The following is a 16,285-nucleotide window of genomic DNA, read 5'->3' on the forward strand; positions in this document are numbered from 1 at the left end:
AGATGACGTTTTTCACCGCCACCAGGCGCCGCTACTATACCTCAAACTCCAGCGCAAGACGCCCATAGCGCGGGTCCATTTGTCGAACAGCTCCCTACACGTGGGAGCTCGAAAAAGTGAAACCTTCTCTGCTGCTGACGATTTATAATATCCGGTGTTGCACCCAGGCACAAAGCACCATCTCTGGGTCTTTTTTCTTGGTGGCATCTTCAGGAATTTCAGAGGGACCTAGCGCAAGCAGCAATTCACGACATACTAGTAATGCAGCGACTGTTAGCGACGAGAATCACAGCACACCTGAACTAGGGTGGCTAGAATGGGGAGGTGTGAAAAGCGCGGCGCTTTTCGCGTGCCGGAGAGGGTAGAGTGCCTCGATGCCAGCGCCGCCGTTCAGGGTGGTGCCAACCTTTGACCGCCCCCGCGCCGCCGCTTTCTCGCTGCGACGCCATATTGTGTCACAGCGAGCCGTTGCGATTGCTTGGTGCCGGTGCTGAGTTCGAGGCACAGTGCGCGCGGATGCTTCGCGGACGCTTCTACTTGCTAGACAGTGTTCAGCCGCATGACTGACAAGCTATCAAGTGCATCGTGTCGACATGACGGGCTGTTGTGTTCCCAAGTGCGCCGGATCGACGCGTAAAGGACTGCGTTGTTTTCGCTTCCCCCGGGACCCAGAGCGACGGAAGAGATGGAAAGCCCAAGTAAAGCGCGATCACTGGAAGGCAACGGATAACTCCTGCATTTGCGAGGTAAGTGTCAAGAATGTTTAGACTACCGCACCGTGTTTTTCATTTAAATAAGAAAGTATTCTCTGATCCTCGCTCACGTATCTACGTTCGCTCACGAACTAAGCACTGCACCGATGCTGAGTAGCCTATTGTTTGCGAGCGCGCGTCGCATAGGCTTTGCCGTTTTGATCGGCGCAGTCTATGCGAGTAGTACCCCTATTTTAAGAACTGACGAAAATGCTTCGCCGCGAAATAGCCTTATATTAGCTACAAATCGTCATGTAAACCACCTATTTTACTTTTTCACGGGAAGCACACATCGTGTGTCTCTTGTTTCTTTTTTTTTCCCTAAGTTTCTTTTTTCGCTACTGGTTATTTGGGACTAAAGAACGCAGTGCTTCTTCTGGGGAGAGCGGCTGTTGTGTACGTGGCAAGCGAAGCATTGTGATTTTCTCTATTCTCAGGAGATATCTTGCGGACCTCAGGGTGTTACGTTACATAGCAGATTTTTAGACTTGTACATATTTGTAGCGTGGTGATCGTAAGCCGATGGTCATTCGTGCTCATTCCCGATCGTAGTGGGTACTGTGACGGTCTTTAAATGCCTGTGCACGGTATAAGCCCAGGTGTAGTAGAGTTAAGGGGCATCATGGGACCAAAAAGTTTCGGCGCTTTCTGGCATGGTGTCTGTTGTAGCCTGTGCATTTCTTCGAAACGTGTGAAGTGAGGTAATACAGCATTGCTTCTGTTAAAATTTATTTTTAAGCACTGTAATGGGTTCTCTGTATTTACAAGGCAACTTTTCATATCAATAATCACTTTTGTTGTTTAACTGTACTTATAAACACTTTGAAGAGGACCAGTACGAGGGAAATCGACAGGATGGGCGCCGTCTGTTAAAGTCAACAGCCCTACATCATCATGGACTATATTTTCGAAGTGAAAAACATTGCTAATCTGTATTTGACTGTCTTAGTTTCATTTACGGTTTTTGTACGTGATATGTATGCAGTGTTGTTTATTTTTTCAATGTAGTTATCAGTGTTCTAATGGTTATTTATGAAATGTTCTGTACTCGCCATCGATGTGTTTGGCTGATGCGACGTATTCGATGGTAGCTGATGTATGTATTCTGGCTGGATATCTTGATTAATATTACCCGCGGTTGCGTTTTCTTGTTTGCATTCTTGTTTTCGATTTATATTGTGTGTAATAAGGTTGATGTACTCACTTGAACCCCCCCCCCCCCCCCATGTAATGAATAATTAAAAAAAACTCTATCCCGAATTGTGTGTCGAGCCTACCTTGCGAATTAATTTTTTTATCTCGTCTTTAAACATAACCTTCAGGCGCCACACAGTACATATAATTTTTCATGTACATATATCTTTCATGATTGATTGTACTAGACATTATAAGTAAATGTATTTTGTGCATCGTTTGATTTCTTGTGTGTACTACGCAAGATTGACACAGACAAGTTACGTTACATTTTTCTCTACAGCACTAACTAAACCTTATTTTCACATCGCAGTTATTTTTACACCAGCTTAATCCTGTCAGCACACAGATTTGTGGGCAAAAAAAGCAAAATTGCGCGTAGATATCGTCAAATAATTGCAACGAACGCGAAGAGCACGCGCAACGCAAGGGAAACTAACCGCCGTGCGCGAGTGGCTGGCTACGGTAAAGGAGGCGTGACGTGTAAACCAAAATACAACAGCGAAAAAGACAAACTTCCACACACAGGGGGTCGCAAACCTTCTATACCAAGCATCGAAGCGCAAAAAAAAAAAAAAAAAATAGTGCGTATTTTAAACTTACACACGGCATATTAAATGTGATTGAATTAGGCAACTTGGGGCATGTTCCCGGCGCCATACATTTACGTCTTCGACCTTCGACGAGTTAACGGCTATTGGTTATAAAGATATGCAGATGGGACACCGATAAAAAAATCCTCATCAAGGCAAAGCACTTGGAAGCGCGCCGCGAGTAACACTTTATGAACGCAAGCGTAGCTGAGTCTCAGCTCGTGTGACACAATATGGCGGCGCCAGCGGGTTGTCTCCACCCTGGACGGCGGCGCTGGGCATCGAGGCACCCTAGGAGAGGGTCCCTCGGTGCGCCGATGCCGCTAGGAGCGCTGATGGCAGTGCCGCGGGTAGCGAGCGGCACGGTCCGCTTTGTTTGGTTCAGGTGTGCTGTGATTCTCGTCGCTAACAGTCGCTGCATTACTAGTATGTCGTGAATCGCTGCTTGCGCTAGGTCCCTCTGAAATTCCTGAAGATGCCACCAAGAAAAAAGACCCAGAGATGGTGCTTTGTGCCTGGGTGCAACACCGGATATTATAAATCGTCAGCAGCAGAGAAGGTTTCACTTTTTCGAGCTCCCACGTGTAGGGAGCTGTTCGACAAATGGACCCGCGCTATTCCAAGAGCGGACAAACAGCTTGACGAGTACTCCCATGTATGAAAATAAAGTTGTTTTAGTAAAAAAAAAAAAAAAAAAAATGTGTGCTCAATTTCTGTTGCTGGGGGCAATTGTCAAGTCACAAGCTTCATGACAAATGCAAGTTTTTATGCTCTTAATGCGTGACTAGTCTACGTTAATGAGTGACTGTAGGCCGCTGAAACTGCTACGTTTGGAAACCGATAATTGAACGCCAAGCGATAATTTAAGCTGCCACTCGCAAAAGATTATGCGTTCGGAGCAGCGAAACGAGGCTCTTGTACCGACGTTTCTGCTCGTTAATGAAGGAATTTGGCATGCTAAAAGTAATAAGCCTTCCAGTAATCCCAACGTGTCGTAACAAGCCTGCAGTTCTGCCGTGAGTAACCGCAATATACAGTTGGCGTCGAGTGTCGCTCGTATGCCTTCTCGAGAATTGTTTTCAGAAGTGAGACTATATGCCGATGTTAAATGGCTTAGGTGCCATGTCCTTTACATTGGTTCAATATAAAAAGGTTTTCACCGAAAATGGGCGACCGCCACACAGCCTGAGAGACTTTTGCGGTGAGCAGCGCGCGCTCGTTCGTATGCCGCCAGCGCGAGGTTACCCGCGCCTGTGCGTGAAGCGCCCCAAGCGGCATCGGCGCGCTTTGGGAACCGGTTTCGGCGGCCGCTTTTCACACCTCCTACATTCTAGCCACCCTAGTACCACTGTGGAAGGTACAGTTTCCCTTCTCTACTAGAGTACCTAGCCTATTACTCGAGCTACGGGCCGCCGTACTCGAGTGCGATTCCGACTTTACGAAACTCTAGCAGCGGAAAAAACTGATGCGCACTCTTGACCGCTGGGTGAGCGCAAAACACCATTGACTGTTTGTTTTTCTTCGTAGCCGCCCATGCTTGCTTTGCCGTCATGTCCACCACTGTGAGGGTTCTGCGGCAGGCCGTCGGTCAAGCAGCAAAAGCATTGCACCTGGAGCCCTTCAAGAGAGTGACGGTCAGAATTGACCCGTTTCACAGCAATGCGACTCCGGTGAGGTGGGTCACTTAGCGGTTACAACTCGCGGCCGGCTGCGCGCGATGGTGACTCTAGGCGCGCGGGGTTGCATGCATGGTTACCGAGGCCACATGGAACGGCCGTCTTTGCCGCAGTGGACAGCGCACCCACTTACCGGGTTTTTGACGCAGGATCGGATGGTTAATTCAGCGCCTGCCAACCATACGCTTCCATCCTCCCCAGAGTTGCAGTTAGCATGAGGTTCCCTTGTGTTCGATTGGTGTGTTCACGCTCAAATGCCAAAATTCCTAGCTGCCCATGGCCGTTAATATTCCACGGTTGTTTTTCGAAGCATATGTTACCTTCACTTCAATGCATGGTTTGGGGGCTCGCCGAGGCTGCGGACCCGGCGCTACCTCTCGAGGATGGGACGCGTCAACGGGCGACGGCGTTCCTGGCACTTTTTCGAAGCCGACAACTGCCCTCGACCTGTGGTGCCGGGCCGGATCACGCCGTTTTCGTTGCACAGCGGCCGTGTTCCAGCTTTGATCCTCCCATTTCATTATCTTCTCAGGTGCACTCCTGAGGCCTCCGTTTGACGACGTAATATACTTGCACCTCGATAATATATACATAACCATCCATATAAAGCCAACAGACAATGAAGCCAAGGCAAGCGTCAGGGAAATTAGCTGTCATTTAAATTGAAATGTAGAAAAGAAAAATGAAAGTTGACAGAAAAATAACCTGCCACCGGTGGGAGCCGAACCCACAACCTCTGCATTACACGTGTGTTGCACTACTAATTGTGCTATGGCGACTGTTATCAATCCGTCCACTAACTTGGGTATTTATGTTTACTAGATCTAGTCTTGGGGAGGGTGAGCCAGCGCCACTCCGAAACATGGTGGGTGGATGTGGAACATCCTTTTTTGCCCGGCACGTGACACGTGAACTCAAGAGAGCAGGAACGTGGCTAAAAAACCCTTGTGTGCTACCTGTTGCAGCAGCAGCTTGCACTCCCATAAATGAAGGAAAATTTCAATTTTTTCTTAAAAACGAGGCAATTAAATGTGATCTGTCTGTGAAATTTAAGCAAGGGCAGCACAGCGGTAAATGCAAAACTGTTTTTCGAACATTTTAAGTGAAATATGCACGTGCCTGTATATATATATATATATATATATATATATATACATAATATTTGTATGGAACAAATTATAAGGTACAGTGAAGTGATTCTAAAATGCTTCTTGCCAATATCAGCATTGTCGTTTGGGTACAGTGGTCTCGATGTCTGGCATCACACAAAGGGTTGCCTCACAGTGGAAGAATGAGACGTGTGTGAACTAGCCTCCAAGCGAGAGAACACTCGCTAATGTATGCTTTCTGGGACAGAGTCGGCGTGGGAGAGCGGGGCTATCGGTCGGGAGTCCTGCTAACTTGGCGTATGTGCATTAGGAAAGCATGCCCAAGTATAACGAGTAATAAAATGTCTTCCAAAGCTTGTTCTTGTGCTTTTTGAGTGCCGGTAATGGGCTGTTTATGCTGAGAAAGACAGTGAAGCGAATGTCGGTACGTATAAATGGTCATCAAAAAACAGGTATCTAGGTGGCTGCCCCACTCGGCAGTTTGTAACATTAAATTACCCCCTGTTGTAATAACGACGATCACAAAATGAAGCTAGAAACACAAATTCAAAGCAGCCGAATGCCTATGCTAGACCCTTAGTGTCATGACAGTGCTGGAGAATTGCAGAAAGACTCATTCTTGCACATATCATGTTATACCCGTGCCACACGGGCAAAGTGCACTTTGAGCGAGTGCACTTTGCGGCTAGTGCCATTCGCAGGCTGCCACACGGGAATGCTTAGTGACACTCGCTGCAGAACGCTATCGGCAGCGAATGTGTTCGGCGAACTCACTTCGCTGCGTCGAAGTGTCTAGCCTCGGTAGCAATGGGTAAAAAATAAAGTATCATCAAAAGAAGAGTCAGGAGTAATTGTTAATAACATTGTTTTAAATTGCTAACGTTACAAGATAATAAAATTCGCCACACCGCGAAAAAAAACAAGAACAGCAAAAAACTACTGTAGCTCTCGGACTATTCACGATCACGCCGGGTAATGGCTGCACAGTTTGGCGGATCGAGTCGTTTTGACTGTTGCTGGTCAAGTTGCCGGCACTTGTAAAGGAGGATTGTAAATGTTGTTTCTAACAATAATAAGCTGTTTTTGGGCACACATTTTTATATTAACAAATATGTGCTTTCCCGTCGGACTCCTGGTCGCCATGGCCATCAGTTTGAAAGAACACTTTTCTTTCTCGTGTAGCAGCGCACCGCCAAAGTGACACTCAGCGTGCTGAAGTGCACTCGCTCAAAGTGCACTTTACTTTGCCTACTTAGCACGGGTATTACATGCAGATGCCACACGTACCCAGGCGTGACAGAGGGTACCCACACATACCCTCCGACGGGATTTTCTGCTGCTGCAAAATGAAGCAAAGTGCTTTGTTCAATTGTTAATGTGGAGATGTCTTTTTTTTTTTTTTTTGAGGGATTGTACGAGCCAATTTCATCGGCTCCCGCAGCTTAAATACTTTGAAGGAGCATTTATGATTTTCAGTATTATTCCCTTTGTCTATTCTGTATTATCGTGTAGATTGGAACACCTGCATGCTGAGAAACCTGCATTCGCTGTTCTATCAGGCATTGGCTCAAATGACTTCTTTAGTAATGAATAATTAAATGCATGTCAATCAATCAAGTCGTGAATTTTCATTTTCTCTAACCATGTTTGCGTCCAACTTTCTTAATCATTAAAACTTCTGCTGGGCGAGTTGGTTCATACTTGCAAAGGAAATGGTTATGCGCAAACAAAACAGGGACACAGTAAAAAACATGGACGAGTGCAATCATGCTTACGCAGTTTCTACGAGGGTGAGCGTGTCTTTACGAAGTTGTGCACATGTAGCAATGAAATTAGCCCATTCAGGCATTTTCCTTATCCATGCCAAAGAGTGTATTCACAATAACAGAAGTAGCATCAATAGTGTTTGAATTGAGCTTACATGAATCGCTGCAATGACCTCAAACCACTAAATCACTTGATTGTTTTGGGGGCACCTATAAGAGTACAGGCGTCCACTGAGCAGGGATAACATGAGCATTTGCATATGCACCCAGTGGCAGACACTACAAAGAAAGCTGCAAAACATGCACATACAAGAACATTTTATTGGTGTAGTAAGAAAATACCTTTACACATTGTAACAGTATATGCTGCACTGTCCATTTATTGCACATGACTTGGTGCTGGAAATACTTCTCTGAGTAGTCTGTTGACTGAATGAATAGATTTTTCCGTGGGATTGCATGTAATGTACAGATGATCGTCTTCTGGCGCAAAAAACGAAAACAAGTTTTTTCCTTGCACGACTTTTTACCCTGTATTACAACGCGTGACAAAGCATTCCCCCCCCCCCCCCATTTTATACTAAAAAGCTTCACACATTGCTGGGAAAGTGTGTACAGAACGACCGTGTGCTTTCATTGTCCCATTAGCTCAGTGTAAAAGATGGGGCCCGCCTTTTACACTACTCGTGCCATCCCACGGCTGAGCACCAGAAACAGTAGCGGGCTGTGGAGACGATCTCTCCACAGCACCACCGCGCAGTTCATAGACCTCTTGTATTCTTCCACCATGATCATGCTCTAGCCTATGCTACTGGGGTGTCACGCGGAGGCTAAGCTGGCCATCCCGTCGTGCATTGACGGGAGTTGCTAACTTGGTGAGGAGTTGCGATGTCGACAGGTTGAAGGTACGAACAGGGGTTTCATTTACATAGGTACACGCGTGAGCCTGTGAACCTCCTCTGCCTGTGAACGCAACTTGAAATTGAGGACTGCAGTGCAAACTTGGCATTGCGAACTTTTCAGTGTACCAATTAATTCCAGTTTATGCTTGTTAATTATGAAGAAATTGTTTTTCAGTGACCCTGTTGTCCGTATACTTTTGCTCACGGGTGTACATTAAGGCAAACTTAAAAGCAGGTAAAGGCGTGCTCGTACTGGCAGAAGCACAGAGCACAGTACATACCAGCATCGTACCCCGCAGCTACATCGTTCTGTGTGAGCATGCTAAATCATTTTGTAGGAACACACCTGCTGGCACACATGATGACTCCTTTAATAACCTCCGTCTTCCTTAGATCGCTTGTTACGGAAACAAGTCAATGTCGGCCAATCCGATGGCCTGTAGCTGTCACAAAACACCACCTCTGAGGCGGAGAAGATCCACACCGAGCACCCGCACTGCCCCTGAGATGATCAATCGTGGAAAGCGAGTGCACCAAACCCATTGTCCCAGCGATGACTGGGAGGGGTGAACACAAGCTGCGAGAAGGAAAGCTGCTCGCCAATATTCCCAACCACCACTTGACTGACTTGATCGGTTGGCATGACGCACAACATGGGGTGTTGGTAATTAGCAGTCTCTTGGATGAGGTCGGCTTGGGCAGCTTGCTGAATAAGCATGCCCCCATTTTTCAGCAATTAGTCCATACCTTGAATGACACGTGCCTCTGAAGACGGCTTCACAGTGACGTCACAGGCAAGTCGCTTGGGTAGAATAAAAATGTGCCCTCTTGTTGGAATGCCGACTGTCAGCATCTCAGTGCCCACGTTGACTCGGTGGAATGTCGTTTGACACTGTTACCACAATGACCCCAGCCTCTGCTCTTCAGCTAATATGCCAAATGTAAAAAATACTGTAAGTGCTCTATGTTGTTCATTCTTTTCGTTGTATATAATCATCAATATCATAGACAGGTGTTTATCCACGATTCTTGTTTTGGTGAGGTGCTTCCCAAATAGGGGGTGGGGGGGGGGGAGGGTAGGTGTAGAAATCACTCAAGAAGCTCCTCCAGAAGTCCTTTCTGGGCTTTGAGGCTGCTGAATCTGAAACAAACGTATGGCTTTGTTTGAACAGGCACGTCACTGAGCTTGTTCGGTTATGCTACACAACCAAATCATTAGTTTCATCCTGCAAACACCAACCTAAGTCCTTACTTGTTGGAGACCCTGTTTTAGTTTGGTGCACGCATTGTGTGTCACAGTAGTCACAAATTTTTGCCATGATTCTTGATACTTGGTCATGTTGAGAAACAGTTAAGGCCAGTGACATTTTGTCTAAGTGCTATTGCTGAACAAGGTGGAAAGTGCAGAACCTATGTTTTCCCCGCTCACACAAAGAATGGCAAAATTTTGTCCTGTGAGCCAGTTTTCTTGATGGAAGTGGAGGGGTGGCAAGTGTAGTAACCTATTAAGCATTGTGATATTCCAAGGAAAAGAAGAGAGGACATTGAAGGGATCGCTCTGCTTCGAATGAAGCAGTATGGTGCATGGCTTAAGTTTTAAACCTGTTACTGGACTTGTGTGTAGCAATATTGTTAATCAGAAACTGCACTACCTGAGCACTGCATTACACACGGACTCGCATTTTCACTTCTCGTTGATGCAAGATCAATGGAGAGACTGCATAGTGTTGGACGATACTTTTTTTTTGGTTTACAAAGCTGCACTTTGCTACATATGTGCAGTATTTTCGCCTTTACTGTGAATAGCAAGCACAACTAGCCCAACTTGTGGGAATTCGAGCATTTGGCTGCACACAGAAGGCAAGCAATGGTATCGGAGGTGTCCTGCAATATGCTATGCAGACTAAAATGATTGCACTGTTTTCTTAAAGTCAGGGTAGCCTCAAATGTGCTGAGAACATGTAACATGTGGTTTCCAAGACCAGTTAGCTCACCTTCCAGTTGCTGACGCTTCTTCAGTACTCCAGGAAGCGACTTTGGCACCTCTGTAACTTCAGTTCCATAGTGCACTTGGAACTGCTTTGTGCAGATACATGTGCTAGCTAGTCAGCACATGTATTCATGGTAATTGTGTGTTTACGCACCGATTTAATATTTTGCTCAGTCAGTCTTTCTTGCCCTATAGTCTGTGCCGTTCACCATCACTGGATCACAAGAACCTCGTCCAGCTTTTTGTTCTTTTGTATGACTTTTGTTCTTTTGTATGACTCGTGCTTGCATATTTAATTTTATTGCTTGCATAGTAGTCCCATATATTGCTGATGTTGTGAGTGGTCTGTACAGTTTAGCTCTTTCATTCCTGGTACATATATGGGAATAAGATGAATTTTATCAAAGGCATTTAACATGTCTGAACAGTGACTTCTGCAAGGAACACTTGTTGCTTTATAGTTTGGAGACTTCACTTTCACAACGGTTCGTTTCTTTGGTTTTTAGAGAGTTTTGAAAAATTAAACTTGTGAGTTGCTGTCATTGTTGGCCACCAGCATGCACCGCACTTGAGAAAATGCTACATCTGATTTGGCTTCATGATTTTTAGCCGGAGGTGAAGCCTGTTCCATTTTGCCCAGTTTTCGGCTCCAGCTGCTGCTTTGGCTTTCCCAAGCCCTTGGTGCATGCTATGAATAGTATATTTTATTTAAACAGCGAAGCTGTTTAAGTCGGCTGTAATTTGTGGTGCATATCAAGAAACTACCAAGAAAGACAATAAAATAAACTTTCTTGCCAAGGCGGGATTTGAACCCGCGTACATTGTAGCCGAGCGTCATAACCACTAGGCTATACAGCCACGCTTGCAGAACATGCATTTATGCGAACCATATGATTGCATTCGAGCGTCGTCGTCTTCTTCCACAGCTGGCGCGTTCGTACACTCATGCTCTGCGAGGTGAAGCGCGCTATGAGAGCGAGAGAGACGCATTCATTGAGCCGGTCGGCTGGAACGCAGTGTCGCGTTTTTAAGCTGCACTATGCAACACGCAGCGAAGGCCGTAAGTTCAAGACGCACGATAAGAAATTATCATCATCATGAATAATAAGATGAAAAGTTCGCGTGCACTTCCGGAAAATGCTGGGCTAGGATCGCCTACCTTCGCTCTTTCAAGCGTTGCACGACCGAGTGCAAGGTTAAGCATTTTTTCTATTTACAAATGATGCATCTTGCGCAGCAAGATATCAGAGGAGTACATAAAATATTCCAAACCAGGTCAAAACAGGATTGGAGAACAAAATTTAAGGAAATGCATGATTAACAGGAATACAAGCAAAACACCATCTATGATCAGGATCTGTAGATCACAGAGGATGAAATTGTTGTCTGTATGCTAAGGCCTTATACGTCTCATTTTGAGGTGACCTTGAAAAAGTGGAGCCAAAAATTTGACAAAATGAATCGGTAAAAAATATGTACAAAAAATTGATAACTGAGAATTGATAAATGAATTGAGTGAATCAAGTGCAAATTAAGAGTGAATCAAGGGGTTATGGAGTGGGGGAGTTACTTGGAAAAAGTGAGATTTGATTGTTGAAGTGAAAGTGACTCAGCAAAAATAAAGTGCCGAGTCACGGTTCGAGTTTGGTGAATCATAGGAAGGGTGACTTGCAAAAAACTTCACTTACAAAAGTGCCGTTAAATTGTGGTTTCAGAGTGATGACTCAGCAAAAAAGTGCTGAGTCGGTCTGAGTTTGGTGAATAAAGGATGACTTGCAAAGATGACTGCATAATATGGCTTCAGAGTGACGATGACTCTGCAAAAATAAGTGCTCAGTCACGGTCAGAATTTGGTGAAATAAGGATGACTTGCAAAATTGACTGCAAAATATGGGTTCGGAGTGAAACTGACTCGGCAAGAAAGTGGTTGTTGCATCACTGAGTTAGTGGCACTCAGGCTTTCGCCTTCAAGTAGTCTTAGTTGTAGCATAAGGGACCTCTAGTAAATTTTTTCATAATCATCATCAGCCTATATTTTTATGTCCACTGCAGGATGAAGGCCTCTCCCTGCGATTTCCAATTACCCCTGTCTTGCGCTAGCATATTCCAACTTGCACCTGCAAATTTCCTAACTTCATAATGTCCACTCCAATATCATTTTTATTGCCACTGGCTGACTTATACTCATTTAGGCTTGAAAAGTGTACATGCAAGGTGCGAGAAGTGAGTCTCATCGAAAGCAACCTTTTTAATTTTCCTTCAATGCTGCATAATGGTCTTATCATTTAAGCCTACCGGATCCAATTTCAGCTTACGCTTTTGGAATGAAAAGTGGGGGGAGGAGGGTTTGCAGCTGCTAGTCCTTGCTGTGTTTCTTTCACATTACTTCTGGCCACCAGGGCCCCTTGTCATTGCTTACATATTTTGTCTATAAAAAGGCTGCAATGTGTGCTGCCCGCTATATGTGTTTTAAAGCGAAGCATTCTTCGTGGACCCTTTCGAACATTGCTGACCATGGTTGCTGTCAAATAGCTAATACACTGGACAGCATTCGTAAAACGAATCGGCTTGTGTGTAGCATCATGTGCATTGCTTCTACAGATGTCTGTGGCTCACTCTGTTCTCTGCGGAATTATGCAGGCAGGGAAACAACAAATGGTACATAAATATATCCCCACTGCAACAAGTATACACCTCCAAGTGCATAATGCATTTATTAAAGCGAAGTGTTTTGTGCCTCCTTTACCGTTGTGGGCCGATTCCACAGACAATCATGGGGGTCCCGTAGAGGGAGCCTCTGCGTCTTGTCGGGCCGGCACCTAATCACCGTGCTGCAAAAACACTGCACGAAGAATATGAACGATCGCAAAGCATTTGATTGATAAAAGCTTCACTTTACGTAGGTATCGATATGTGCATCTTTAGTATTCCTAGGGTGCACTCTTTGGGGGCTATCCAACTATTTTCCTGCCTATCACTGGGTGGTCAAAAGAGTAGCGCATCGGGCTGCTGTGCTCGGGTGAAACCAACCAACATGGGTCACAGAGTATGCGGCAATTTGTACATGTGTGCCGCTCTTCAATGAACCTGTCATGCGACTCGGTAGTACCGCTGTCTCCGACTTCTGTCTGTTCCAACAAACTTGTTTGATGCCAACTTGGGTGTGTGCCACTCTTCGATGATGTCAGCGTGGGTAACCCCGACGTCAGCATTTCAGTGTGACGTCACGACTTAAGTAATTTTTCCTATTTGGGCCACGTTGGCTCAGTAAAAGTTTGCAAAACTTGCCATATTCAGTCTTGTGCTTCTTTAGAACACAATGTAGTCAATCTTTATTGCTAAAGAATTTATTGGGGCCTAAAAGATGCTATCAAAATCCATGGCGTTGCCACTTGCCTCTGTGTTTTTAGTTTCTTTCTGGCTTACCAAGTGGCTTCTCGTGGTAAGGGTGGTGCTTTCGGTATTGTGGAAGGGTAATCTACTGATACAGAAGAAATCATTTTTCCATTTGGTGTCCCTTTAAGAAGAACAATAGAGAAATCCCACTGCAGTACACGCTTCATATAAAACTTATTTCGATGGTGGCAATACGATGCGTCGCTATATTGACTCAATGCTAACGCATTACTGTCGACAGTCATCGTGAAATTGTTTCTGGCGCAATTTTTTTAACACTTGTGATTTACAGTGCGTATGCAGTTTTACCACTGTGCATGACCTCTCATTTGTGTTGTTGTACACTGTTTGCTGCCGTCCTAGGAGGGTGCTGGAATTCTACAAGAGTGTTCGGAGATTTGTCAAGTGACGCAGGGCTCTAAGATGTTTTTCTTTTCTTTCTTTAGTAATGCCATCTTAAGTTGTTTCCTGCTTGTTTTTGACTGCTGTTCTGTTCTGTTTTTCACTGCTGTTCTGCTTTAGCTAATCTTCAAAAATCCATTCTTGCCATTTGTGTTATAATTATCGTTTTGTTGCTTTTGCCACTACATTTTTTCATGAACCAACCTTGTTCCTAACGGTGACCTATATGTTGCAGACGAGTATAGCCCCAGCTTGAAGTGATACCTTATACCACTTTGTTTTCAACACTAGTACAGGAAACAGGCCTGCCACTGCCGTGAGGGGCTTTTGAAGGCAGTATACCTGTCTGAGAAAGTGTAAGAGTGGGCTCAAAGGTTAGTATGCAGAAGACAAAGATAATGTTCAATAGCCTGGCAAGGGAACAAAAATCCATGATTGCCAGTCAGCCTACAGAGCTTGTGCAGGAGTACGTTTATCTAGGTCAATTACTCACAGGGGACGCTGATTATGAGAAGGAAATTTGCAGAAGAATAAAAATGGGTTTTAGTGCATATGGCAGGCATTACCAATTCCTGACTGGGAACTTACCACTGTCGTTGAAAAGAAAAATGTACAATCATTGCATTCTACCGGTGCTAACATATGGGGCAGAAACTTGGAGGTTAACAAAGAAGCTTGAGGACAAGTTCAGGACTGCGCAAAGAGCGATGGAATGAAAAATGTTAGGCGATGTAAAGTAAAGAGCTGGGAAGTGTGCAGTGTGAATCAGAGAGGAAATGGGGATAGTAGATATTCTGGTTGACATTGACAGAGCTGGGCAGGCCATGTAATACGTAGGGCACATAACTGGTGGACCATTAGAGCTACAAAATGGGTGTCAAAGGAAGGGAAGTGCAGTTGAGGACAGCAGAAAATTGGGTGGGTGATGAAATTAGGAAATTTGCGGTGCAAGTTGAAATTGGATAGTGCACTACAGGGGTGATTAGAAATCGCTGGGAGAGGCTGTGGATGTAAAAATTGACTGATGATGATACCTGTCTGGCAGCACGTGTAGTGTATTTATAAAATGTTGTCTTAAGGAAAAGTTTCTTTGCAGGGACTTCCTTTTCCACGTGAGTACATCACGAGTGCGGTTGACCAACCCTGAGTGTGCCCTCAAGACGGAAGTGTTGTGCGATCGATCAGAGCCCACCATTGAGATCGCATTCTGTAAGTGCTGCTGCCGAGCTGAGGGACTTTTGTTGCTCTAGTGGTTGGTGCATGTATTTGTAGGCCACTTTTCATGGCAGTGTAGATCATGTGTGCAGAGCTTTGGTGAAGTTATGGTCCAAGTTATACAAACACCAAGGTCTAACCAGATTCTCGCAAAGAATTGTGGGGTGCGGTGTCTTCTGCAGCGACTCCTGCTGTGTACGCGGTGCCGTCTGTCCTGTCACTTTCTCTCTGCTGTGTGAGTACTTGCAGTTGCTATTTTTGGAATTTTTTTTGAATAACATCATAAGTGCTGTGCAGCTTAGCTGTATAAGAAATATAATCACTGCTGGGCAGTTCCAGAAGGTGTGAGCTAGAAGTGTGATGGGTGGGAGCGAGGAGGTGCACAAAATTGCAATGAAACATGGCAGCCGGCTGCAGTATTGGTCATACCAGTTTTGTGGCTCAGCATAAGCTTTTAATGCACGCTGCACCTGGCATGGTTTGGTCAGACGCTGCATTTGATTTAAACAAACATGTACTCTTGTTTCGGCTGAAAATTATTCTAATTGTAGGGCCAAAACATGGGAAAGTTCGCAAGAGCGGTCTACATTCGTACATAATGAATTGTGTGCTTTGCAAGGGTGCAGCAAGGTAACGATGTGCCTTTACTGTGGCGGTACTGCTACCGCGAGGCATAAATAGCCGGCAACTGCTTTTTGCCATTAGTAATAGTAATGATGATAATAATAATAATAATGATATAAATAAAAAGCTGGAGGGTGCATCCAGCTGATTTTCTAGAAACATTTTTTTTGTCACCATTTTCACCTCGGTTCACCACTTGGCCAGAAAATGACATTCGAGATGTGGTTAGCAGTTAAATTTCTCCATAGAAATGAAGTTCCAGCATAGCTTTTAATGTCAATATATGTTTGCATTGTAAGGATGCAGTCATAAAGAACACAGTACCAAAAAAAAAAAACAAAATGCGCTATGACTTGTTATTCGGCACAAGTCATGGAGGATGGAGAACTACATGGGCTTTTAGAGTTTAGTCATCCGTAATTGCACTTTTTTCAATGTGTAAAGCAAATTGCACTTGTCTCGACCTACTGGCACCTTCTCAGCTTAAGGTGCTTCTGTTTTTCCCTCTGTACAGCTCTTTGTTGAGGAACTTGGTGTAAAAATATAAGCGTCTCGGCACAAAAAATTGAACTATGTTTGCTGTTAGTTCTTTGAAATCGTTCTCACACCCAACTTGAAGTTTGCAGTGCTCAGAAATAACATAAAATCATGTATGCTGAAAGCCTG

General features: G+C 44.8%; 1 protein-coding gene across 2 annotated transcripts in view; it reads left to right on the top strand.

Moving 5' to 3' along the window:
- The first annotated feature begins 3,928 nt into the window (after nucleotides 1-3,928).
- The window catches only part of LOC119451033 (uncharacterized), a 28,257-nt gene continuing 15,900 nt past the window's right edge, over nucleotides 3,929-16,285 (top strand). Inside the window, exons 1-2 of one of the 2 annotated variants that reach the window (XM_037714463.2) lie at nucleotides 3,929-4,214; nucleotides 14,877-14,989. In XM_037714463.2, coding sequence (XP_037570391.1) covers nucleotides 4,090-4,214; nucleotides 14,877-14,989 — 238 coding nt within the window. In that variant the 5' untranslated portion in view covers nucleotides 3,929-4,089. The remainder of the gene's footprint in view (nucleotides 4,215-14,876; nucleotides 14,990-16,285) is intronic. The other variant, XM_037714464.2, reaches the window with a different exon arrangement.

Source organism: Dermacentor silvarum, chromosome 4 (assembly GCF_013339745.2).
Source record: "Dermacentor silvarum isolate Dsil-2018 chromosome 4, BIME_Dsil_1.4, whole genome shotgun sequence".
Lineage (NCBI taxonomy): Eukaryota > Metazoa > Arthropoda > Arachnida > Ixodida > Ixodidae > Dermacentor > Dermacentor silvarum.